Source organism: Acanthochromis polyacanthus, chromosome 6 (genome assembly GCF_021347895.1).
Source record: "Acanthochromis polyacanthus isolate Apoly-LR-REF ecotype Palm Island chromosome 6, KAUST_Apoly_ChrSc, whole genome shotgun sequence".
NCBI classification, from domain to species: domain Eukaryota; kingdom Metazoa; phylum Chordata; class Actinopteri; family Pomacentridae; genus Acanthochromis; species Acanthochromis polyacanthus.
In genome coordinates, this window is record NC_067118.1 from 28,510,166 (window position 1) to 28,537,186 (window position 27,021).

At 40.4% G+C, this 27,021-nt stretch overlaps 1 protein-coding gene across 2 annotated transcripts; it reads left to right on the forward strand.

Annotated features, from left to right (window-relative positions):
• LOC110957876 (chemokine-like protein TAFA-1) lies at positions 1–27,021 on the forward strand. 2 transcript variants are annotated; one of them, XM_022204093.2, is made up of 6 exons: positions 1–470; positions 1,645–1,789; positions 23,664–23,804; positions 25,634–25,758; positions 25,951–26,037; positions 26,192–27,021. In XM_022204093.2, exons 2-5 carry the CDS (start codon positions 1,648–1,650, stop codon positions 25,981–25,983), a joined length of 441 nt encoding a protein of 146 aa, XP_022059785.1. In that variant the 5' UTR covers positions 1–470; positions 1,645–1,647; the 3' UTR covers positions 25,984–26,037; positions 26,192–27,021. The 2 variants fall into 2 exon arrangements, with proteins under 2 accessions (XP_022059785.1, XP_022059784.1); XM_022204092.2 differs by having other exon boundaries at positions 2–470; positions 1,648–1,789.

The following is a 27,021-nucleotide window of genomic DNA, read 5'->3' on the forward strand; positions in this document are numbered from 1 at the left end:
GATACAGTCTTTACACTCAGCCAAGCTGTACGGGAACATTTGTCTCTTAGTGCTCGCTGAGGAGGGACTCAGCCAGAGCTGCTGCTCAGAGGCTGCCTCACACTGGAAGGATGCAGACGGTGAAAGAAGAGATTCCACTACAGTTAATTAAGGAGCACTCCGCACGTGCCTATAAATGCGAAGGGGCAAATGAATTCAGTGTCAGTGGGAGCAGCTCCTCAAGGGGAAGCAGTGATATTTCAAAGGTGGAATTGAAAGAGCTGTAAATCTATTTCCTGACTCCGGCTTGACGGTCATTTCTGAATCACTGGACTGTTGCTATCAAAGTGTGGAGCAGGGAGGCAGAGCCAGTGGAGTTCCCTCCTCGAGCCAAATTCAGAGTTATTGGATGGGATCAGCATGAGCAGAATTATGGATGGATTTATGTCATTCTGTTGAGATATTTATACACTCTTTGTTGTGTTGCTCAGGTAAGGCATTCTTCTTTGTGTTCTGGGCAAAAACTAATTCCTGTCATTGTCAAGGGGTTTAGGTTTTTGCATTAACCTAGGAAATCATACATTCACCAAATAAATACAGAATGGGAAATCTGCACACGTAACGACGAGTTGTACTGTGAGGCATGTTGTTGAGGTAAACGAAATGCAATTATATTGTCTTATTACATGATAAACTTAACATTGATTGCTTTGAAAATCGCATGATTATTTAGTCATCGATCTATTGTTTATTTTTAATTCGTTTATTTAACCATTTCACACCCATTGAAGATTCTTAAAGCACAAAAAAACACGTGAAAAGACTGAAAAGACAAAATGATGATGAAATACACATTTTTCCTTTTGATAAAAGTTTTAACATACTCTAAAATGCAATCATTCTAAAGGAATTATTTCAAAAACCATACGACGTTAGAAGTAGGCTCTGATATGAAATAGTGCATTTCAAAAGGTGATCAATAATTCAGTTTGCTGCTGTGAAACAATGTCAGGGTTGAAACATTAATATTATTATTTTTTATTTTCACCTCCATAGATTCCCTCCCTATGACCAGGAGCATTCCTCGCTGTTCTATTCTTTTTTCACCTTTTTTTTTTTTTTTTTTTGGTGTGTCTTTTCTTCCTTATCTAAACAGCATTGTGAAACATTACAAGGCTTTTGATTCCAACTACCACCATGTCACTGTCACATTATTCCGACAGATACAGAAAAGCCTTGGCAGCCGGCTGCTCGTGAAAATCTTATCTTTCTTCAAGTTTGATTTTGGTTTTGAGGCAGCAGCACAGCTCAGGAGCTGAAGGGAGTCAGCCTGTCAGGGGAAATCTCTGCTGCATGGGAAAAACTCCCCAGGGATCACTCCACATTTGCAGTGTTGTGGCTCAGGGACAAGACAGGGCAAACTAGGAAGCCGAAACAGTGAAGAACTCATACTTATATAATCATGCTAATGATAAATCCTGATGACTAAAAAACTCCACTGAGGGGCGTTAAGGCCAATTCTAGACAAATTTATACGTTTGTGTTTACTGATGTAATTTGCTCAGGATCTCAGAAGTGTGTGTGTGTTTGTGTGTTGGGGGGGTTGAGGTCATGGGTTGACGACATAATGCATTGTGAGTTGATTCCACCTCTGCTGGTCCTTAGCAGATGTGTCCTGTCATGTCCTGGCTGCTCTGCCTGTGCCTCTGGGTCAGCGTGACTGCCATCCAGCTGTGTCAGGCTACTTTCTACGACACCATCCAACAGCATCATGGGACGAGGCCTGGGCGGACCACGATTCACATGATCGGTGAGTCCTTCAGTGCTTTCTCTCTTGCTGCGGCTTCCACGTATTTACACAAAGGCGTAGAGAAAATAACAAGAACTCCTTTTGTGTCAGTTGCAGCCAAAGCCTCTTGAGTGCTTCTCAGCTGTGCTCGGCTGCTTATAAGTTTAATGACATTATTGCAAGCTCATGGAAAGCAACAGCACTTTGCATTTCACTGTTTTTATTAAGTCATTACTTCCATTAATAAATTAGCAGTTAACTAACAAATTATTTAGCAGGCACATTGTATAGTGCCTGATTTCATTAAGATTTGTGCCACATTCTGTCGTGAAGATCGCACAGATAGACAATGAATGCGTTTGCGCTTTTCCTTCTTGAGCTATTACAGTTGATATTCATGCTACACTGCTCCCCCTCAATTTGATCTGTGCGATTGTGTTCCCTGCGAAATTGCGCTGAATAGAATATGACCGAAACACTGCGGTCGAACTTTTGTTTTCTTCAGGCGGATGTGAGCCCTGGTTATGGTAAATAATTATGATCGCAGGATTCAACAGAGGAGAGGAGGCTGAATGCTGTCAGAACTTCAAAGGCAGAAGTAGCTGCATGAGTGTGCAGGTCCTTGGTGTCTGTTATTTCCTCTATGCGCTGGTGCACCTCAAGCATATCAGCAAGGGGTCTTTTCAATACTCTCAATATTGTGAGTCAGAAGACTTCCTGTTCCAACAGCTTCATTTCATTACTCAGGTGTGCACATGTGTGTTGGAGGAGAAAAAATGCAAAGAAAAAGAAAAAAAAGACACCGACAAATAGGATAGCTTCTCCAAAGTGGCCTCACGTCAACAAAGGGAAAATGGAATTAATATTTCAAATGTGCATTCAGGTACCTCCGTGGAGAAAGCAAGTTCAAAGTGAACAATTCGAATCCTTCAGGACCCTCTGCTACTGAAAGTGTAAATGTCCTGTCATTCCATTTACCATAGTCCTCACTCCTGGATAAATGAGATGCCAGTTTTATGAGAGGGGGATGGGATGCCTGTCTGGATTGATTCTGACATTGGGACATTTGTTCTGTGCTGTGTGTTGTGTGCCTGTTGGATTGGTGGGAGGATTGGGGTTGACGGGTCATGAATTGGTGGCAGGAAGGCCATTGGTTGCAGACCACTGGGCCAATCATTAAAGGCAGAAGAAATCCCACAAGTTCACATTGACTGGTATTACCAGAGGAAATCGAGATTACAGAGGGCAAAGGATCCGATGTGTCCTTGCCAATAGAAATTTAGATCTACAGAGAGACGTATCAAATCGTTCATGTGTAGTGATTACAGGAGCAGCTAAACTGGGACCTGATCTTGATATCTTTTAAACGCACACAAGCTCTGGATGAATTATTATTTGTCAATAAGCTCACCCGTGAAAAAGCATCTGAGACAGGAAGATTGCAGATTTATCAGCAGCATTGTGTTTCTCACCCCAAATGTTTTCTGGGCAATTATTTCTTTTGACATTGCACAAGCAGCTGTTCCACTCGTGCACTGACATATTGGCAGCCTTATTGCAAAGAATGTGCGTCCAGAAGTCCATTAGCTGGATGACCCTTGACTAGGTGCTTGTGTATGCTCAGTGATTCGGACAAGGCGGCCTGCTTTCCAGCCTACAGCTCTACTTAAAGATTGCTGCCTGCCACTTTCTCAGATATGCTTTGGGCTGTTCTCTGGCTTCCTGGTACAGGCAGCGTTGCTCTCTGTGGTATGATTCATAAGACGCTGTATTTATTTGGTGCAAAGAGCGTGAACGGTGCACAAAAGAGAACAGATTGTGTCCGTCGTGCATCTGTAAAGTGCCGGGCAGAGATGTTGCTTTTGGGGTCGCGAATTTCTCGACCCCTGAACATGTCCAGAGGAAGCAGCAGATGGAAAATTTTTCAGGTCTTAAACATTGACTGGCTCAAAAAAAAAAAAGTTTATATGTATATATTTCTATTTCCCACTAATATGATTTTAAAACCTAATGCAGAAGCTACAAATATTAAAAAAAATACTGAGCAGGCATGATGAATTACGACTCGGGAGTAATGCTGCAAATCTCCTATGATATCTGGTAAAGACTGAAATATATGCTTCATTGCAGCGAGAACAAAGGTGTGTTGAGCGTGTTGAGCCGCAGTCTATTTCCAGAGGAAGAAATAGTGCCACTGGTGATGCAGTGCATCATGTGGAGGTGTTAGCAGAAAGTACGACAGCAGATAGTGGCTGCCTGAGGTGGCCTTGCTCTCTCGTGAACTCACTCCCACCAACAGTTGGCTTTGCAGGGTCAAACTGTTCATAACTGAAAGGTCATCGATTCTCAACACTGTGCAGATAATCTCCTACCTTGTGGTTCCTGTGAAATGTGTAGGTGCGAGTGAATGCGCATGTGAGATATGAAGAGCACCGACACTGAGGATACAAGCAGAAGTGAACCACTTGCAAGTATCCATGGTATATTGTGTTTATTTAGACCTGAGTCATAAACGTCTTGCTCTGCTGTATATTTGTATCATTGTCTGCTTCTCTTTTTGCATTGTTACCGACTGTGACCGCCTCCAATTGCAACCGTAGTTACTCATATCCCATAAGCCACTTCAGTGCCTCTTACAGATGCACCTCTTCAACTCAAATGGACTTTCAATGCTAAGCTACTTAAATATATAAATATTTTTAATTTACTACATGGTTGGCAGCTATAGTTTCATTTTACCGAAAGTGAGAAAACCCCTCATGTCTCCCCTTCTGGAGCCTCAGTGAGAACTAGAGGACTAGGACAAAAGAAACCACTCGCTGATAAGGCTCACAATGAAACAAACATGGAAAATGGATTTTCGGCTGTCACAAACAAAGGTTGTATCCTCTGTGCACTGTTTTAGACGCTGACAATTTAATAGCCTTATATAATGCTTCCTGGAGGCACACTATTTTGACATACATCTTCCTCCACCCCTCCCATAGACTTCCTCTCAACCATGCGCTCACTAGTGTCACCGCCGCTCTGCTGCGGTGCCGATAGGAAGTGGCGTGCAGCCTCAGCCGGAGGCCTCCCCACATCTGGAGCTCACTTTGTCCTGATGTTGTTACACATGTTACTGTGATGTCGAAAGACCACTTTCCACTCTGTAGAACACCAGAAACTTCTTCCAATGGCTTTGAGAAAGATTTCATGCTTTAACGGCTCCGTTGAAAGAAGAGGCACAGTTTGTTCAGTGTTGTATTGTATTTTAGCAGCAATAAACTATTCATGTAATTTCCTTGGTTAGCCCTGAAAGGAAAATATATTCTTAAGTAAATGAATCTAAGGACAATCAGTGGCTTAATTATTACTGTATGCTCACAGCTACAAATAGGTTTTACATATTCTAGTATTTCCCGTTTATTTCCTCTGTGGAGCGATGAATTATTCATTAGAGAGCGCTTCTCTAAGCTTGTGGATATTTGTTTAAACAGCATGTTTAATTGAAGACTTTCAGCCAATTTTGTGCTGGGGCTATGCTTTGTGGCCACAACGCTTATATGCAAAATGAATTTCTGTGGCCCACAGCTTAATTAATTAGCCAGCTTTCTCTCTCTCATGACTCCACCAGCTGTTTCCTATCTAAACCAGAATCCCCAAATATTAATAACAGAGGTGCTAACACCACACAAAGTTGCTCAGCTCAATAAAGGTCGTAGGTCGTAAAACTGAATTTCTTTTAATTCATTTTCACTCTGCATATGCTGGCTGTTACTCGTGAGATAGATTGAGCTCCTAATTAAAATAACTATTAGGAAAACGCTATTAATCTTAATAATGCCTAACCATTAACCATTATTTATAGGTGCTGAAGTTCTTCTTCAACTTATGAATGTCTTTCAACAAAGTCAATTATATTCTATGTTTATGTACAAATTCTAATACAAAAAGGCAGCAGCAACTGCTTAATGGTATTCACTCATTAGTCAGAAGAGTAATCACAAATCAGTCACATCTTGAGGTCACTGCAACATGCTTCTGGCAGCAGTCTGCTGTTTTGCTGTGAAGCTCATTATCTCGGAGGTAGCACTGTCAAAGTCATATCTGCCTGATCATCAGGCACAAAAATATAATCCTCATCTTCAGCTGCTTCAGCAAAGTCTTCATTTTTAGACTTACTGTCATTAAAAGCCTCTATCACGGTATCAAAAAGGTGTTTGATTCCATCACCGCATATTAAATGTGTCAGGAAAGTAACATTTTAAACAAACTTATTCATCTTGTGTCTGCATAAACATGAAGCAAGACAAAGAAATACATGAACACATATTGTTATACGCATGCAGTAAAAGCAACCGCATGAAATGATGTAAAAATATGCTTTCAATTTAAAGTAGAGATCACAAGACTCATAAAAATCAACATTTAGAATATGTTTGGTGCTGACAGACGAGAGACTTTCCCGAAAAATGGAAAAATGTCTGACTGTGAAAGGAAAAACTTTCTGAGGAATGATTTTTAAAAAAAGCTTGAGTGTCTCTTTATTAACCATACAGTTAATTTTAACTAAAAAGTAAATAATAATAGAAATAAGATCTAAACTTTGTGGTGATTGTACACCCGAGCTTAACACTCATAATGTCCTCCCAGTTGCCATACACCTTTTGTCCTCTGGGGTCAAAAAATGACTCCCTGGTTTGACTGTTATTTAAAGCATATAGTAGAAATTGTCAGACAAATCTGTATTCTACCTTTAGTCTTACTTTAGTCCAACCCATTACCACAATTTTTTCGATTCATTCAGTCAGAATGATCCCTGGACAACAGGAGGGTTAAACTATTACTTGTCAAGTATAGAACTGTGATGATGTAGTATTAAACAATCCAATCAGCTGCAGGGTCCGATCACATTGATAGATTTCTAATAAAATTGCTGGTTTCATATTACACTTTGCAAAGGATGTTCTGGTGTACCTCCCTTCTTGGGGCAAATACTGCACCACTCTGTGCTCACCATGGATGTGCTAAGGAGAACTGGATACCAGATTACAAGAAGGCACCTCTTTTATTTGAATGAAAGTTGCTCAGTGGCGCATAAGCTGAAAAAGTTTCCTCTGCTTCCGGCATGAGCTACCCAGATGTTGCACATGCTTCTGCATTTGGACCCAAACACCGAGACTCCCGCTGGCTGGGCAGCTGACTTCCGGTTGGCTCCCTTCACACATAAATAGACTTAAACATTCGAGCCTGACGAATGCACTTTGCGTCCAAATTCACACCCCTCCTTCTTGGTTGAGCTGCGTTTGAAGTATTCTTCGCAGGGAGTTGTAGCACATATCAAGTAAAGCTGCACAACTTGACCTTTCCAACAATGCTAATTACTTGTCTGTTCAACAAAGTATCACTGATGAAAAATAATCTTGAATTTGCAACAAATTTCATCATAGTTACAACTTGCACACACTTGTGCATCCATCTCCACACTCATTACTCTTGTTTGAAATACTCATGAGCGCGCTGTGTGAATATCTAGTAATGTCAATATCAATGAAATGCAGTCATTTTATGTTTATCATGTCACCTAGAAAAGCTGAACTGGAGTTTTGTAGCTATGCATGGTACATATTTGCACATGTAATAACATTAAGAAGCAGATCAAATGTCTGCAATGTAACATTTTTACTAGTTTCTTCACCCATTTCGACGCTTCTGCTTATCCAGATTAAGTCACTATGTCCTTTTCATTTCGTAACATACTACTGCATATCAAAACAAAATTTTCCAGTTAGAGTAGTTGTTTCTCTGTGCACCAAAGGGCAAATTTTAAAAATATATCTGCATTGTCTCCAGCATCGGGGCCGATTTGTATGAAAAGAAAAAGATGGATTTGCTTTTCACTGCAATGATTCAAAAGCTGTGGTTAAAAGACGAAGAGTAGGTCCCATATGTGCAAGTGGACACCTGTGATTCTAGACTCTGGGGGACCCGAAGGCAAAGTGGCCACTGGGGGGCTTTTGTTTGGAGGTGGGGGAGGATGGTGGGCAAATATTTGTCTGGTCTGTTCTCCCTGCAACTGTACGTGCAGGCCTCACTAAATAAAATGATGATAATGTATTTCTGTTAGGCATCATGCACAATTTTTTTCTCAGTTTTTAACTCATATGGTATCCCTCCATCGCGGTTCTAATATTGCTAGATTGCAGACAGTTTTCCTAACACAGCATGTTTGGCTAGCTCTTATGCTGATAATGACAAGAAATTTATAGTAAAGGTAGTGAAATTACTGAGAAAGTAGCCTAGGGCTCAGAGGGTTAAATGAAATAATCATAGAGCTCCTGCAGACTTTGGACCAGAAGGATCAAAGTCTGATGATAAAACGTGCAATTTGTGGAGTTTGTAATGATTCTTTTTTTTTCTTGATTTTATAGCCGCTCCTTATCCAATGACTATGTGTGGGGAAAATGACTTTTGCGGTGGTGTGCATCATGTGAAGAAGCTGCAGAAACGCTGTTTGTCCGTCTGTCTCGGCCATAATCACTGTTCAGTCTTCATGCTTGCGGTTCCTAACTATAAAATGGGAAGTGAGATGTACATCAGGGCGGTAGATCAATTGTTACGTTTTTTTTCAGTTTTGGTATATTTGATAGTATAACACAAAAGGTAAACAATATAATTAAATTTATCATTAAGCTGTCAGCGATATGATAAAGCCAAAGTGACCCATGACCCAGCCTAAAGGCATCCCAGAGTGATTCCACTTTGGAAATCATTGCTCTTCAGCTTGTTGTTAAAGGTGCAGTATGCAGTTCTACTTATCCCCCACCTCTAATCATTGCCACATATGGTCATGGAAAAAATTATTGGACCACCCTTATTTTCTTCAATTTCTTGTTCATTTTAATGCCTGGTACCATTAAAGGTGCATTACCTGAAGAATACAATGAACACGACCAAAAAAAATGCAGCTGATTACATAATGCTTTATGTCCTATTTGACATGCTTCAACTTAACTGTATTCTCAGAGTATCTAAGAGGACATTTCATGTCATGAGCAGCACTGCACATGCAAAGGCATAGAGTGGTTTCCTGCTGACATTCAAGCCGTAGCACAACTCAGAAGTTGTCAGCTCTCACATAATACCTAAAAAGAATTATGTGAAGTCACAAATGCAGCCATTTTGGCACTGCTGGAAATTGTCATGAATGACAGACAGATAGTGAAAAAAAATGAAGATCTGCAACACAGCCACTCATTGTATCAAGAAAAAACAAGCCCAAAATAGTACTACCAAATTGCTAGCTAGTCATGGCAGGAAACATCTTTCTATGAGATTTCCATGAGATGACCGTGCACTCATCTGTTCTCTTCAGTGAAGAATCCAGTTTTCAGTTGATGTCCACTGCAGTCAACTTACTGGTTAGGAGGAAGCCTGGACAAGCCTACAAACCAGACTGTCTTGCCCCTACAGCAAAACATGAGGGTGGATCAGTGATGATCTGGGGTTGTTTCAGTATGGGTGAAACGGGGCAAATGCAATTGTGTCAAGTGCCAATGAACCAAGTCATGTACAGGGATACTCTTGAAAACAGTCTTCTTCCAACAGCTGGAAAACTCTTTCCTGCCTCCAAAGACTGGAATTTCCAATAAGACAATGCATCTTGTCACACGGCAAGTTGAGTTTAAGGCTGGATGGAGAACCAGAACATTCGAACAATGCCTTGGCCTGCTCAATCAAACCAGATCTAAATCCAATTGAAAACCTGTGGAAAATCATCTAACGCAAAATGGAGAGTCACAAGCCCAAAAACAAAGCAAATTTGTTTGAATTTGTGCAGCAGGAGTGGGCTGCTGTGACAGTAGAACAATGTCAGACGCTGGTGGACAGTATGTCAAGACGCATGTCTGCAGTCATCAAAAACAATGGTTATATAATCAAATACTAACTCCTGTGTGTATCATGTGACTAAAATAGACAAAAAAAACATGGAATGCCATAAAGCACTGTTTTGGCAGTACAATGCCATAACTATTGATGTAAGAACTTAAGTGATTTTAGCTATTATCAAGAAAATCACGGAAAATGGCTAGATATCAGCTCTTAATTAAAATCTTATGAGCTATTTTTGTTGTTATCATTATTTTTGTCCAAACAAATGTACTTTTAGTTGTACCAGGCATTAAAATGAATAAGAAATTGAAGAAAACAAGGGCGGTCTAATAATTTTTTCCATGACCGTAGAAGCAACATTCTCTGTTAAAATACACAGATTTAGTGGTTAATTTACACAATGAGTGTGGATACTGTGTCATTTTGACAGCTATGCTAAATATTTTAATACTTGGTTACCATTAGCTACATCCACATCCTCCTCTCTGGTACCGCTCAATAAAAACAAAGATCCTCTTTGTTCAGTTTGACTGAAGAATAAGGGCAGAACTTGTAGCAGGCGACACGTCTATTTTTTCTAAGTCACACCAAAGAAACATGCAAGATGTCTCAAAAATGGCACATCTTGGAGGTGGGGATCATAGAGTGCTCCTTTCACCTCGTCATGACAGTGGAAGGCTTATGACAAAGGTTTTGATCTAAACTGGCAGGCAACATAACCCGATGTGACTGATAGTTAGCATAGAAGCTAAAGTATATTTAGCTGACATTTGTTTTGGACTTATGAGTTAGGTTCATCTGACGATTTTTAAAGAATGCTTCTCAAAGCATGCATAAAATTGCACTATGTGAACATAGACTGTATATGAAATACATAGCATATCCACTGACCACATAAACAGCATATGCAAAATCTAAATGCTATGGATATGAACCAATTAATCAATTAACTATAAATGACTATAAAATAATTTTAAAAATAGTAGGCCTCACGCTCTTACGAATGTTGTTATAAATGAAATGGTGATTGAAGAACTTTCTTTCTTTCTTTCAAGTTTATTTGAAAAAAGGATAGCGTGCAGTTACATTAAAAAGATGGCTGCACCAGATTTAGCATCATGCTAATTTCCATCTGTAGTCCTTGGTCCATAAAAAACAAACATACTGATTAAACATTATGATAAACAAATGCGATGAGGAAACAGCAGAGGCAGGAAGAGTCAAAACTCGCAAAAACAAGCACAATAATGTCGAATTATTAATTTATTAGGGATTAGATTAACATTGGAATTAAATAAACAACCAGTGGAATCTTAGTAGGCGTATCTTTTAGCAGGTTTCTTATTCAGTAGTTGTGGGTGTGATTTTTATGGAGTGGGGATGTCACACTGCCCTCCAGCCAAGTCTCACTAAAGTCTCTCAGTCTCGTGGATTAACAAATGTCACGTTCTTTAGTTACGAGCAGATACGTTTGCCATTCGCCAAAAACAAAAGCACGATCAATGAGCGCAATTTGGCACAACACTGTCTTTAGGAATAGACAGCATATACTGTTACTCCCAAAATGACTATATTTATGTGCTTGCTCCAACAATCTGAGACATCATTAGGACCTCACATACCAGAGACCTACTGCTGAGAATAGTGGAGCACGTTTCGCCTCAAAATGCTGTTATTAGTTGATTGTTTCAAGCCCCTTTGTCTCTCTTGGATATAAGAAGCAGTGCATCCTCCTGAGGTCCTTAGCAGGATTTTTAGACCCCAGTTTGTTTGTAGTTAGCAGCAGTTTTCTAAATATGTTGCTGTGACAGCTGACATAGCTCAAGGATAGTTGACTCTGAAACCCTGAATCCTGATAAAAGTGTTCGGTTTGCTTTAATCCAGAAATAGTTCAAAACAAAGCTCAGCTTTACAGACACAATTCTTTTTTGTTGTTGTCTGCAAACAGCAAGCGAAATAGGTGCTTTTTGCTAATAGTAATGCCCCTGGAAAGTTATCGAGACGGCTTATCTGTGGCAACAATTATCTGCGACTGAAACTAAATTAGCGGTTGCGTAATGGAGTTTATGGATAACATTAATTTTTCATATTAATTAATGCATAATGATGATGTTAGGCATAATTACTATTAAGCTTTTATTACGGTGAATTGTGTATTAGTGCAGGGGGACTTTGAGAGAGGTATAAATGGGGACAGAAGATGATTGCAGCAGGTTACAGAGGTGGAGATGTGGGTTAAAATTCACATTTAGAGCTTTAGTTCTCAGAAAAAATGCTCTTTGTATTATTAATAGCTACATTGTTTGTTGTGTGTTACAAATGAATGTCAAATTAATCACTGTGAATATTCCGACATGAAATATTATCCAAAAAAAAAATAAAATAGCTGCTGCTTGTAACCCTCAACGACCCTGTAGCCAGAAGCAGTTCATGAGTCAACTTTCCTCTGGACACAGACACGAAAAAAGGCCCAGCCACACTCCCACGCAGGAGCCAGACACCCAAACTGGAACAGGCACACAATGACAAAAATTTAGTTTTGTGCCATTTTGTGGTCATTTCGTGTTTCGCTTTGGGCAACTCTGTAGTCGTTTGCTGCTATTTCTGTGTAGTTTTGGACCAGGCTCTCCAATCCTGTCGGCCACACCCTTACATTAGACAATGGCAGCACTAATCTGATGCACTTTACGGTCCCATACCTGGACTCAGCACATTTGTACCATCCGCCGAGCCAAACCCTCAAACCCAGCGAATAACAGGATAACAGACTACAGTAAATGTTGTGCCAGACGCCGTGACAGCACTTCAAAATTCTCTTGATTAATAACGTGAAAAAAAAAAAAATCAATTCAACCTTTTTATCTTTTGTTCCTGCGTCAGAGAATCAAAACAAGCCCTCACAGTGGAAAGTATCCCACCATCGCCGCACTTCACAGTAATTGCTGATGCCAGTGGTTGCACAAGCCTGCGTGAGTTCATGTGTGAGCACTCTTCCTCTTTAATTCAACGTTTTCCCCATGAAACAAAAAGGACCGGTGAATTAATGATAGCTTGTGTGCCCACTGTTTGTAAATATTATATCAGAAAGTTCAGACCTTCTTGTCTTATGTGTCCTGAGGATTGTTCCTGCAAATACGCTCCCTGCCGAGGTAAAAGTCTTCCCCCGTGCCTGGTTTTCTCTTTAACCCACATTATAGGGAAGTGTAGAGATGCAGAGATGTAACAAGTTTGTCACAGGGATGTATCCCCTCTCTAGCTTCTTTTTTCCTTGTGAAGGATTTTCAAGGTGTGGCAGCCCTCGGGCTCCTTTCGCTCCTTAGATGTCACCTTCTTTTGGCCACTTGTGGTCGATTTTGAATGTAGTTTTCTGGGGGTTTTGACCTAGTTCTTAGACACATTGTTTATACAAATCTAGTTAAACCTGGGTCTGTGATTCTAAGATATTACATGTGACTAAGTCTCCTGTCGTGCCCAGCGTGAAGAAAGATTACCGCTATTAATTCGTCCTCGTATTTGCAGTGGTAAAAATGGGACCTCATTTCCTCATTTTTGATTTTCTCAATGAAAGAAATATTTCTTGCAGAGTGGGAATTATGCTTGAGAGATCATTTCACATGGCGTCGCCTTTGTGGTAGCCTATTTTAAATGCTTGGCAGGAATATGAAATTCATTATCATTACTTAGACTTCATTAAACTGAAAAGAAGCATCTCAACTTACTAATTGGTTCCAAGGGGGAGGGAAGTATTAGAAATAAGCAAAGTAATTAATATTGGGTTTATCAGGCTCCATTGCAGATTTCAGTTTTTTTCTTCTGCTCTAGTATCTCCTTGGTGTGCCATAAGTCTTCTGGCATATTTACAATACAGATCCAATTACCTTTTCCTCCTAGAGACTGGAGTGTGCACGTGTGAAAATGTGGGACAATAGCTGGGATATTACACTTTTGTCAAATATGAACAACATGACGGAAGAACTGACTGAAACACTTTGAGTTGTGCATCACGAGAAGAAATTAAATTACAATAAAAAAAGACAGTTCTTTTTATGGCTTCACATTAGGATGTGATACTGTTTCCCATAATTTAGAATTTAATGAGTCTGCCAGTTGAATGAACATATCTAGAATATCAGTTTTAAAGCATCTTATATATGTACTGGAAATGTTACACCATATAACAACATGTTCTACAGCAAGAATCTGCTAAATACGATAATATCCACCGTAGTTTTCTGCTTATCAGCAGTCTTGCATGATAACTGTCTCTTCAGTGTACATGTCACACAGCTTGGAAGGTCATTTAGCCTTTGCATAATGCATATTACACAGTTTACATGATGCAGGCGTACTGGTACCATGCGCATCTTGTATGGTCGGCAGCGAGAGGGCCAGCAGTCACATCAGAGGCGAGCAGCCGCTCTCTAAAGGCTCTCTGACTTGGCTCGATCGCTCTTTCCTTTTCTTCTCACTGAATATAACTCTTTCATCAGAGCAGGCGATCTAAAAATATGAAATACCAATTCTGGACATTTGCCAGATGGGGAAAAGAGGCTCAATAGAAGGACAGGAACAGCTTGACATTTAAAAATGAATGACATCACTCTGACAGAAGACATATTTTCAGATTGCAGCTTTTCTGTTTGCCTATTCTCTGGAAAGTCAGGAGTATGCGACGAGGGGATAATGTAGACGGAGCCTTTGTTTATGTGTGTTTAATGGACATGAAAGCTGCTGTGTGATTGCTGTGCCGCGCTGTCATGCTCAACAAGCCGCACATCTCCAGCCATAAAAATCCAAATAACCACAGGCCGATTTCATGTGCGGGTCTCACTGACTGACTGACTCGGGAGTCAAAATAGCATTTAATGTCCTTGATCAGGACCAGTGTTGCAGCGTCCTGGGCCCGTGTAGTATGTGACAACACCAGACGACCGGCTTTGAGGTTCACATGCAAATGAAAAACCCCCATTCCCCAACACAGTAGCCGCTGTTTCCTCTGTTGCATGCAGTTTTCATGCATCTTAAAACAACACCAGCCCTGCTCTGTGAGTAGTCATTTTGCATTTCAATAAAGCATCGCCCATCTTTGGCCCACTGCACAGGACCAATCTTACAGGCTCCTCGCATGACATGCTGTCAAAACCCACCAGCCATATTTCATGAATTTCTATGCTTTTATTTGTCGTGGAAAATGCCTTTTCAGACTGGCAATTGGTAGTTTTCTATGCTTGTAAATTGTTTTGATTTCCCTTTTCTGTCAAGCATGTGCACGCACAGTTGCAAACGTGCAACGTGCGCGTGTTAAAAAAATACATCTAGTTTGTTAAGATAAAGAATATCTCCATGTGTTTACTTCTTTATTATCTGAAGCTTTCTATAAACACTGCTAATTCTTCAAACATTTCAAATTCTCGGGTTTGCTCAAGCTCCCCCGTTTTTTTTCTTTTGTTTTTAATCGTTTACACCGACACACAGGTCGTCTGCATTTGCACCAGCCTCAAAACAAATTTGTCTCGCAGTTTATCGAGCAATATGTCACTCACTTTCACCCCAGCATTTATGCCTGGAATAACAACAGTGCTACAGGAACTTCAGATGTTTTCGCAGAAGGCAGGGAAAAAATAGTCACTCAATTTGACACCATGCAGTCACATGTTTTGTGCCTCTCACTGTCTTCCATCTGCATTAATTAGACAGTCTCTAATCTGACGCTCCCATTTCCTGCCAGCAACTGAACTGCTGTACCCTGCTGGCTTGGACGTCTGCGGAGAGCATGCACAGAGAAAGTGGAGCCTATTATGGGTCACCTTGGATGCATTTCCCATTAAAAAGGTGACAGGCGTGTTGCTCTAAAACACGGACTGCTGTGGTTTGGAGATCAGGGCCTGCTGTCTCCGTTAAATGATTTTTAAGCTGCAAAATAATTAACCACAGGAACTATTGACTTGCTGCGTCTTGCGTGTGACGTTGACTCAGCTCTGCGCTTGTTTGGAGTTGCTCAGATGTCACACAGTTATCAAGATATATTGTCACGTCGCACTCGTGTGTGAGCGCACACACTCGGTGCCATTGGCTGCCAGTCACTGGAATCCAAAGTCCCGGGAGAGTAACTGGTTATCTGCTAAATTGAGTCCCCTAGGCTTTCATTTGGTTTGTATATGGAGTGTAACAGTGACTAGTCTCAGTGCTGTCCTTTCATTTACAGGCTGCGTTCTTTTTATACATTGGATTATTAGGTTTTACCCAAGTAATAGATGGTGTTCAGAGTCCCTCTATAAATTGCACATATAATATTTCTTCATGTGTACATGGCGTCGAACGGCTGGAACAGATGGCGGAGGAGTGTTGCCATTCAGAGGGTATACTCGCTATCAGCATCTCCAGAGACAGCCACACAGTCTGGGCTCATTACAGTAGACAGCGAGTCATTGCATACTTATTGCGTAGTGACATTTCTATTGAGATAGACTGACCATTTTCCTCTGTGCAATGGCTGTTTCATCACGTCTGAAGAACCATTTGCTAGTCCCACATGAACCCTGTTCACATTCATTAGGCAAGCAGAACTGCAGATCCTCAGAAATCCAGAATTGGTGCCACGCATTCATGTCATGCATGATTTGACAGCATTTGCCTTCAACCAGGCTTGCTGTCCATAACTCATCGGATTTCGATGCAGCGTTGTTGGCTTCCAGCATGACTCATCGTGGCCGTCAACTGAACGACACTCAGTCTCCATCCAGCAGCTGAGACACTGCTGATGCCAGGTGTTGTCGTTCGTGGACATAATAGCATTACAGTTAAGTGCTCCAACAAATTCCCATTCGGTAAACTTGAACTAAGTCGATCCCTCGGCGCAAAGTCGTGTTGAGTGCCAGAAAGTTTTTTTTTTCTTTTTTGAGGCTTCACAAAAGCCATTTTTTGTTCAATCAGTAGCTATCAACACTCTGCCACATACTGATTTGCAGTCATTAAAAAAAGTTGAAAAATGAGTGAAATAAAACAGAAGATAAAGACAGACAGAAATCACTAAGTCGAGATGAGTCCAGAGCAAATCTTACTGCATTTTTTTGGTCTTTTTTCTGTGCAGTGTGGTTATAGTTTGGGCTCTGATATTATGTTTCATTTTATGGATTGATATGAATTATTTTTTCAACACTGCAAAGGCTGTGAAGCTTCAGTAAAACAGAGCAGTCTGATAATATTTTACTGCTGCTTTGTATGAAAAGACAGGAATCGTGAGGCTGGTCTGCTCTGTGGAATGACTGGCATAAGCTTAAAATAATCATCCTTGAACTTGGGACCAGCAGCGGACAAAACAATCTCAAGGTTTGGTTGGAATATTTCAATCGAGCAATGATGCACAGTGAGAAAACAATGTCACTACTGGGTCCATTTAGTAGCTTTACTGAAGTCACACTATCTGTAGACGTTAAGATAAATGTAAAAGTAAAGAACCTCACAATCGACTGGAAGTTCTTGAGGAGCTTTGATTATCCAGTGTGCAATCATTTAAGTGCTGTGAAGGTAATTCAACATTATACAATATTTGTTTACCAGTTCAAGGCCCTGCATTACAAATTCTACAGTGAAAAAATATTTTCAGGTAAATATATTTATAGCATCAAATGTAAAAGCACATTAGTAGCATTATATACAGATTATTACTGTTATATCATATACTGCTGCACCTGGAGCTTTTTGGAACTCTAGTTTGAGCTCTAACGAAAAAGCCAGAATCCTAAAACGACAAGAATGGCTAAAAACCTAATTTTCCACTGAATGAATCTATTAGTGTTGTCAAGGTTTCAGCATTTCACACTCAGTTCAAATGAACTGCCAAACACACTGGCTGTGTCTTGAAACAAGAAAGCGAAATGCAAGTTGCTGCACCAGAATTAGGAAAAAGGAAACTTTAATTGATTTGCATTTAAAGTCAAACAAAGGGGTTGGAACTAAAATAAACTTCAGTAACTTGATGGGGAAGAATGATAACCGAAAAGGCTGCTGTGTGTTTTGCATGTGAAATCTTAATTGGGAAACTATTTGTAACCTATAGTGGAGTAAAAAGTAATTTACATAACAAGCTCACTTTACTCAAAACAAGAAGCACCGCTCGGTCTGCAGCTGTGCAATGTCGTTTGCAGCTCTGTACCAGCCTCTCTCGTTCGGAGATACAGCACTTCTAATGAAAGATGCAAATTGCAATATGGGAAATGTAGTATCTAGGGCTGCCCACAAACCAGAAATCTGTTCGTGGAATGAAGTTTGGTGGTTCACTATGACAATTCATATCAGTTCCAATTTAGTCTTTTCAGTATTTAGTAGGGAGACCTCTGGGTTTGGGCCAAGTGCTTTTACTGTCCTCTGGCTTGCTGGCTGTTAACCTTTACCAGCTCTGCAGTGATGAGAGGAGGCAGACGGAGATACCATGGTAATATTGCATGAACCTTTATGGACAGTGAACATGACACATAACATTTAAATAGCTGTTACATTAGGAATTAGGTCTATTTAGTCCAGTGCTTTATGGCGGACTACAGTACCTTAATCACACACATTATTGCATGAACTTCACAGAGGCTGCTGCTGGTAATGCTCATTTTACAGAATAAAGTTGCTCATTTCCCACAACACATTGCCAACATTGCACACAGGTTACCAAGAAAGTCACAATCCATGAGTTTGACTCATCTTTTCTCATCATATTGTCATGCGATCTAGTCTTCACAAAATTAACTTTCTATGCATATAAATGCGTGCATATTTCTAAGGAAACATAGTTTAATTTTAAAACATGCAAGTTTTCTCGCCTTTGAAGTAGTAGGAAAGACTTCCAGTTTGAAAGAATCACAAAGTCTCAAAGTTTGTCGGTCAGCCATCACTTGGTAGACCAGCAGATTAAAGTTTTTTGACTCGTTATTTACTAGATTTTGGAAAATTATCACACTTTGGTTAACATTTTCACAATAATAGCCCCATGTTAGAAGCTTGGTTAAGCTGGCACCAAAATTACTTGGTTAAGTTCATGAAAATGTCACGGTTTGGGTTTTAATAAAACCATTTCACAACATATTTGAAACTTCTCCTCTGTTTTTTTGTTTTTTGGGGGGGTTACAAGGGTGATGAATCCCATCCAAAATATGACTGGTTGGCTGAAAAGCAGCACCAGCAAAGCAACATAATAAATGGCAAAGACAAAATGATTAAATGTACTCTAAAGTCATCTGGCAGAATTTACATTTTCCTCTGAACATAATTGAAAATACAGATTCGTCAGAGAGCAATGTAATTTAGTAAAGCCAGGGTTTGTCACATGGATTCACAAAAGCTTGATTCAAAGCGTCTGAGTCAAATTACGGATCTTTGACTAACATTTCAAGACGTCAATAGCCAAGAGGCAGCCCAAGAAAGAGGCAGGTTACTTTTTTTGGATTTTATCCTTCACTAAACCCAAAAGTCCCAATATCATACCTCCCGCAGTATAGACTGTCTCTTGTGACTCCCAGGATAAATACAGCACTACGTTACTGTAGTACCTTTATAATAACAGTACTTCAGTAAATGTACTTATTTACACCTACTTTGTAAATATTTCGGTACACATGCAGAAGCAAAGCAGGCTGGTAGCTTTGTACGTTCTAACTTTTTTAAACTTCTTTCCACTTTCAAAGCCTAATTCAGCAAAATATTAAAGTGGCACAGGTGTCAAATTCATAATAATCCTTAACACATGAGAAATGGCACGTGCAACCTGACAATTAGTGAAGGCCAAGCACAACTGCAAGCAATACAGAGACCAAAGAAATTGGGGTCATGGACCGCATTACCAAATACAGTAGATGTTCATTGTTCTCAGGATTTTTTTTTCTCTAAAGAGACTAACCAAAGAAATCACAGCGCTGAAATATATCACCACACGACACCAAACCACGCCAGGCGCAAATCATCCCAGAGAACACAGACGGCGCTCTTACCACATATAGCACAAATTTATGGCTTTTTCAGGTCCTCTAGACCTAAAAATGAGCCGTGCCCTGTTGGGTGCAGGTTGTATAGGTGGCCACCTCGTTTCCTGACAGCCTCTGTTCCCGACTCACAATAATGAAGAGGCAGCTGCGGGGAGCACGGCAAAAAACAGGGACAGAAAAACAGGGCAGTTCCAGTTGAGACCCTCTGCTTCTGCGTGACCTCTGACCTGATGAATGACAATTTCTGTGTGACCCTTGTTCCCTGTCAATCAAAAACGTTGCTGCAGAGGCGACACAAGGGCACACACACACACACACACACACACACATACGCACACACAAACGAATGCTCTCCCTGAAGCCATTTGTCTTTCAGGAGACTGACTCTGCTCATAGTCCCAGATAATGGGAGAAATGGAAATACAGAAAACAATTATACCCTTGCATGGCTCCAGCCCTCACCTGAGGAGAGCACTCATATCCTGCTATGTTATCCTTCGTCTCCCTCTGAAATATTTATAATGCAAAGATGGGGTCTCAGAGCATGCGGCGTGTTGTACTTGCAGGCTGAAACCATGAGTGAACTCAAAGAGCACTCATCAGTAAAGCATAACTTTTGTTTAAAGGTACCCACTACACCTGCCAGCTGGAAATACCACGCTGATTTGCATTTTTATTCGGTTTTAATGTATTCTTTGGAGGTGATGATTTCCAAATATAGAGTATGCCTATTCTTTGCTCTGTTTGCTAGCAACAAGCAATGCAAGTTAATTCTGTTGAGTAGTGTGTTTTTAATAGATCAAAGAGGAAATCTGGGCCTGTCTTATGCAATTAAGGAGATGCATTAAGAACAAACCCCTGTGGGCTGTTGTTTTCAGATGATGCCCTACTGCTTCCACTGGTACATCACGATTAACGTTGTGCAGACATGCCCTTTTGTTGAGTGCCTCAGACAGCAGGCAACATTCCCCCAGACCGGCAACGAGATCTGGATATTTTTCAGTCAAACTAAAGGCTGTTGATGTTTTCCGAAACACAGAGCCAGGAGTCATGATAACCCCAAGAAACTTAGTAGATTTGGCAAGAGGCAAAGGGGAAAAAAAGACAAGCTTCCTTAATTCTATCCTCCACCCTACACTTAAATTTGCCATTAATTTTTGTTGCTTTAAAGTTCCTTATCCAATTAGCACCTTTATCGGCAGCTCACACGAGTCCTGTTTATTAATACTAGTCAATTATTTCAGCATGAGCAGATTTACAACCAGGTGCTGCAGATATACCGAAAATCCGCACAGGAGAAACCGAATTGCAATTGGGTTTGTGACAATCTCATTCGTAGTTCTTTTGAGGTTTTCCACGCTTAAGGAAAGATAACGGTCACTTTAAATTCAATGAAGTGAAAACGAGAGAATCAAAGCAGGGATCTGCTTCTAGCCAGCAGGTCACGTGAGCCTGTGCTGAGTAATCCCCACTGGAGCTCATATGACGGGCCCCAAATCTCTTTCCTTTTTAAATTTAAGCTTCTTTATGACTTAATTCAGCTTCTGTGTGAAGTTATAGTTTGAACACTTTTGATCACAGCAATGTCCACAATGTTTTGTCAAATTAAAATGAAAATCAACACTGTTCTAACTCAAATCACCTCTCAAGTCTTAGGATTCAGAGTCAAATGATTCCCATCACCACTTTTCAGCATAGTTGGTCTATCATAATCTATAGTCCAGATAGTATCTAAAAACTATAATTTTTATAGCTCACTATAATGTAGTTACATGCAAATAGATAGAGAGGAGATCAATAATGTATTTTAAAGCAATTTAGAGCTGCAATAATTAGATTAATAAATCAATTAAGAGGAATTCTGAGTTAATCATCTTAGCATGTTTCAAATCAAAATGTTCTGCATTTGCACATTTCATCTTAGCAAATGACAGAGTTTTGCACTTCTTCATGAAGCTGCTGATCAAGAAATTGAAAACATAATCAGCAGATTTACCATTAATGCAATCATTTTAGTTGTAACTTTAACATAAACATCTGTAGAATGATGTTAACACAGATGACACAGCACTTGGTGTAATCGTATCTAAACATTTACTCACATACCAAATTTAAAACATTTATTAAGCTTTAAGCATATTTAGAAATACTTAATACGTTCACGAAATCAATGAAGCCACATTATTATTCTACAGTAATTGGCTTCTTTTAACTTCATGGGTTTTAGGTATTTAGTTTGCCTCTGTGTGATATCTGCAGTAGAGATAGACAGGGAATGCAGAAAGAGAGCAGGGGGTATGACATGCAACGAGGGTCAGCCGAGCGTCAAACTGTGGACGTTCAGAAGACAGAAAAATGATAAAAAATTCCCATCACAAGTTCTGAGAGCCCCTGGTGACACCTTCAGATGTTTTGTCCAACCAACAGTCCAAAAACCAAAGATGCAGCATTTACTTTACAAAACACAAAAACCCAGCAAATGCTTAAAGACAACATATAGAGCACACTGATTTTTTTTTACTTGATTGAACAACTGAAACAATTGTTCATTGATTTTAAGGGAAATTGTTGCCGATTCATTTTCATTGATGTGCTAATGGAGCAATCAACCAGTTGTTTCAATTGCTGATTATATATTGAAAATAAGAGTTTCAAAGGAGGGTTTGACATAATACCAATTAAGAATGTCTTTATATCGTCATATAATCATGTTGCATTGTTTTTTTTAAAATATATTATTCAGATACAGTACTGTAAATACGTGTTAAACAGGAGAGGGTGATTGTCAGCAATTCACTTTATGACTGAATTAGGATGGCTTCTGCTGCAGTGGTTCAACACCGTTTGCTGCTCTAACTACAGCAGGATGACAAGATAGTGCACGAGGATGTATTTTTGCTCCTAAGAAATTGCTCTGCATCAAGACGACTTCACAAACCGAAATATTCAAATGTAGTAAAGTGATATATGCAAATCTAGCCATGACACATTTCACAAACCCACAGCTCATTGTCAAACATTACTTCAAATCACTTTGCTGGCAATATACCAGATACTTTTCCCCTCTCACTGCTCTTTCTCTCTACAACCTCCTTGATCTTGTGTCATGCTGACGGGTGTAACTGTCAGATGGTCCTTTGCAGCACAGCTCTCATATGTGGAGAGCCTTGGCGCAGTGGGTGGGAGAGGCCAGCGGTTGAGGTGGGTCGAGTCCGCTTGGTCCAGTCCTCTCGTCCTTCAGGGCACAGCCGGCAGTTTGGTGATAATTGCATGGTGGATACAGCGTTCATATTCATGATAACCCTGAAGAAGGCCTCTCCTCCTGCTAATAGATGTCTATTTTTTTCCCCTCTGCCCGCTCTCACACATCTCTTCATCATCGTTTTACATTCAACAAGCTGCAGGGGCCTCGCTTGTTCAAAGAGTGTAAAGCACAGGAATAATTATTCTGGTTTACGGCTAAACTGTATGATGCTTTACAGTTATTTCGCTGTGTAGAAACAAACAGCTCATGAATATGCATTAGATGTAAGTTGAGAAACCTTATAATATATTTTAAAATGCCCAAAATTATGGGCTGGAATGTGAATATGACAGTCAATCACACTTTCTCAGAAATCATGTTGATGTAGTCAGAGAACTTGTCTTGTCGGATCAATATATTTACAGTGATTCATAAAGAGAAAAGCAGAAAATCCTGGCACCGTACAACTCTCTATGCCTAGACATTTCAGAAAATAAATGACAATTAATCCATCAGTTAATTATGTAATCATTAAAGCTCCAATTCAGTGTCACAAAAAGCGCAATATTCTGCTCTGAAATGCAGCAAAGTGCAGTATAAGATAAACATACACGAGCAAAGTGCCTCAAAATAGTCAATGAGTACAGAGAATTGAATGAACTAGCTAATGTTCACCATGATGGCAGACTGTGTTGATCCACAAATGTCCAGTGAGGTGTTCAGAAAGCAAATGCTGCTCTGTTTGATTACCCCCGAGATGCTGACTTAATGCAGCCTGTTGTCTGTTTTTTCTTCTCCTTATCAGAGGGGGGCACATGTGAAGTAATTGCCGCTCACAGATGCTGTAATAAGAATCGTATCGAGGAGCGGTCACAGACAGTCAAATGTTCTTGTCTGCCAGGGAAGGTGGCTGGAACCACCAGAAACAGGCCTTCATGTGTTGACGGTGAGTATTTTAGCTTTAATCTAGCAAGTATGAGGTTGTTTTACAATACCAAGTTTAGCACAGTCTTGTCCTATTCTGAATATGCTTGCATTGCAGGAAAAGAAAGTGCCTGTTCTTTTTTTTAAAAATATTTATCTTCACCAAAAATGTTCTGCATTATACAAAAAGCAAAATCCTGCCAACAAAACTGCCATGTTTTGAAAAGATACAGAGATTTGTTCAAATCTCTCAAAGAGCCTAAGTCACCCATGCAACACCGTGTCCCCTATAAGATTAACATTACCTGGGATAATGTCACATCCAAATTCTGTTGCTTACAGGCAGCAGAAGGCATCTGCAGGGGTAAGCTTTACTCCAACACACAGTCAGACACTACCGCTGAATGTAGCACACCTCGGGGAAGAGTAAGGAAATAAATAGCACAAGGCGATGAGATGCAGACAAAGTAGGTGTTGATTAGGTGTGTACCTTGTAGATATTTCTTGATGGTTTTATACATGCTTTGACAAATGTCAGCCACACATTCTCAATCCCTTGTAATAAATGGATTTGGTGCCCTGGTCTGACACAGCTAAAATACATATTGGCTTTAGGAGACCTCACACCTGCAGCTTTTATCTTAAATCCATTTGCAAATATTACTGCAATCTGCAAGGGGACTCGGGGTTTTTGAGGTCTCTTGATGTCAGCTCTGACAGATTCTTTTCCTCTGTCACACATTACAAACCATTTACTGTCTACTTACCCTGTATTTAAGGCAATTTTCTCTCCAGATGGCAGGAATGTGGTGTGCATTAAAGTCAAGTCCCAGTCACACCTACCGATCCTCTCACTCAATGAAAAGGCTCACTTTCACCCTCTGCATTCATGTTCGACTACATCTAATATAGAAGTCACGTTGGAATATAAACACACATGTACATGTGTATGAAAGGGCTGGACCTGAATATCCCGAATATCCGAATATTCGTTCACTACGGCGGTATCCAGATATTAATTTTGGTATCCGAATATTCGCCACCCACCCACCCCCCACCCCCTGGTCGGACGTTGCTGGGCGAAAAGAATATTCGGCGTTACTGTCTTCCCTCTGCCTTCGGTCCACATCGGCTCATATCGGCTCATCTCGTCCTGTGATCACATAAACATATACACATGTCTATGACATATACACATATGTCTATGTGATCACCCCCTCCTCCCCCCAGATGAAAATATTCGGATCTCGTCTCTTCGCTTCGCCTTCGGCCCACTTCGGCTCATCCCGCCGTGTTCAGCTCATCTCGGCTCATCCATTCGTGTTTGTTACCACCCGAACACCCGACTCTGACGTCACGCTTCACTTTGTTGCATAAACACAAGACAAGATGCCGAAGACCTCCACTGTTTGGGAATTCTTCAATTTAACTGAAGACAAAACAAAGGCAGTGTGCAAAATTTGCATCCGGGAGGCCAGACGAATGGATTCAAATATTCGGGCCCTCTCCGCCACATCCCCCCCGTCGGACGTTATGGGGCGGAACGAATATTCGGATATTCGTCTTTAATAGGGCCCGAATATCCGGAGACCAGAAACCAGTATTTGGGCCAGCCCTAGTGTATGAAACATGCGGCAACAGTTTTGAAAAAAGTTGTCTGAAACATGTCGATAAATACAACCATGTTACTTACTGACACCCTTGACATACGACATGTAATAATTAGAACTGGACAACCTCTCCGAATGGCCGCCTATCTCGAACACTGCCCAGCTTTGCTATCGGGGTTTTGCATTCTGTTAAGGTGAAAGGTACCTGCAATGCCATTTCTCTTGTCTTTGTTGCCCGTAGCATCCATAGTAATTGGGAAGTGGTGGTGTGAGATGGAGCCTTGCCTGGAGGGGGAGGAATGCAAGACGCTCCCTGACAACTCAGGCTGGATGTGCTATGCCGGGAACAAGATCAAAACCACAAGGGTAAGATAACCTCTCTTGACCACGGGAAACAAGATATTATAGCAGGAGTGTGGGAGGGAGACGTACAGTACCGTCACACTCGCTGTGGCATCAGCAATAACAGCATAGTTACTGGGATTAAATTTCAGTGCAAATTGACTCGTTAACAACACGGTCTAACCCAACGATTTCTTTCCTCCTTTTTCTTGTCAGAACACTCAGCCATACACAACATCAACATATTAGCATTTTGCGGGAAGGATGCAAAGGAACAGCCCCGGTGCAGAGGTTAATTTGCAGGTCAGTCTCTTCATCTAAAGTGGGACATCCAGATACTAATTAATCTCTCTCAACCGCTTTAATTGCTGAGATTTTTAAAGGGCAGAACATACCATTTATATTCATTTCTGTGTTATTTACATCATTCTAAACACCTCTTTTCTTCTCATTTCAGCGCTGTCGTGGGATCAATCATAACAAGAGACAATTAACCTATAGTTGCTTTAAGAAATGTGAACACTTCACGAGTTAAAGTGTAAAAACATGTAGAATACATTAAGCACATCCTGCTCAAGGCTCCTGAAAATACTGACACTCCAAGCTGCCTGCGGGAAACTTCATCATAACCTTGTAATGAATATATTTTCATCTTATTTTTTTCCAACTTTGAGCTGGAACGTGACTGTCTGCATTTGGAATATCTGGAGAGAATCTGACGTCCCTCAGACATCAGTAAGACAGATGTCGACTACGAAGCACCAAACAGGGGAGGAATATATCAAAGGACACGGGACGAGCAAATACAGAAGTTGACAGCCCTCAGGATTTTCTTTTCTCTTTTTAATATTGATAGAAGAAAAATATTGTACATAAATAGTTTGTCCTTCTTTGTGTACTTGAACTTTATTTATAGTGGTGGTGAATCTTCCCTCTTCCTACCCACGAATCCCAACACAGCCAAAGTTTGATAAGTACACGAAGTTACGGTGAAACAGATGCATTACAGTGGAGATGTTTTGCAAGTACAGCTTGTGTGTCTTGATACATTTTACCATTTGTTTGTATGGTACTTGTATGCCTTCGATCACCTCCTAAATGGCTTTACCAATCGAATTAGGTAAGCTACCCTGAAACCGATCGATTCACCAAAAATGTGATGCCAGTTGGTTCTTTTCGATACTTGAAATGCCTTATTTGTGTTAAATCATTCACACGATGATATTGTACATATGAAGCCATCTCTTGATATGTGCTGAAGTTTCATTAAAGTCATTGTTCCTGTTA

Bases quoted from the DNA above. Each gene is read 5' to 3' on its own strand.
- LOC110957876 (XM_022204093.2), top strand. From the start codon at position 1,648: ATGTGTCCTGTCATGTCCTGGCTGCTCTGCCTGTGCCTCTGGGTCAGC. The intron at 1,790-23,663 runs GTGAGTCCTTCA...TCTCCTTATCAG, and splicing joins GACCACGATTCACATGATCG to AGGGGGGCACATGTGAAGTA. The intron at 23,805-25,633 runs GTGAGTATTTTA...TGTTGCCCGTAG, and splicing joins CAGGCCTTCATGTGTTGACG to CATCCATAGTAATTGGGAAG.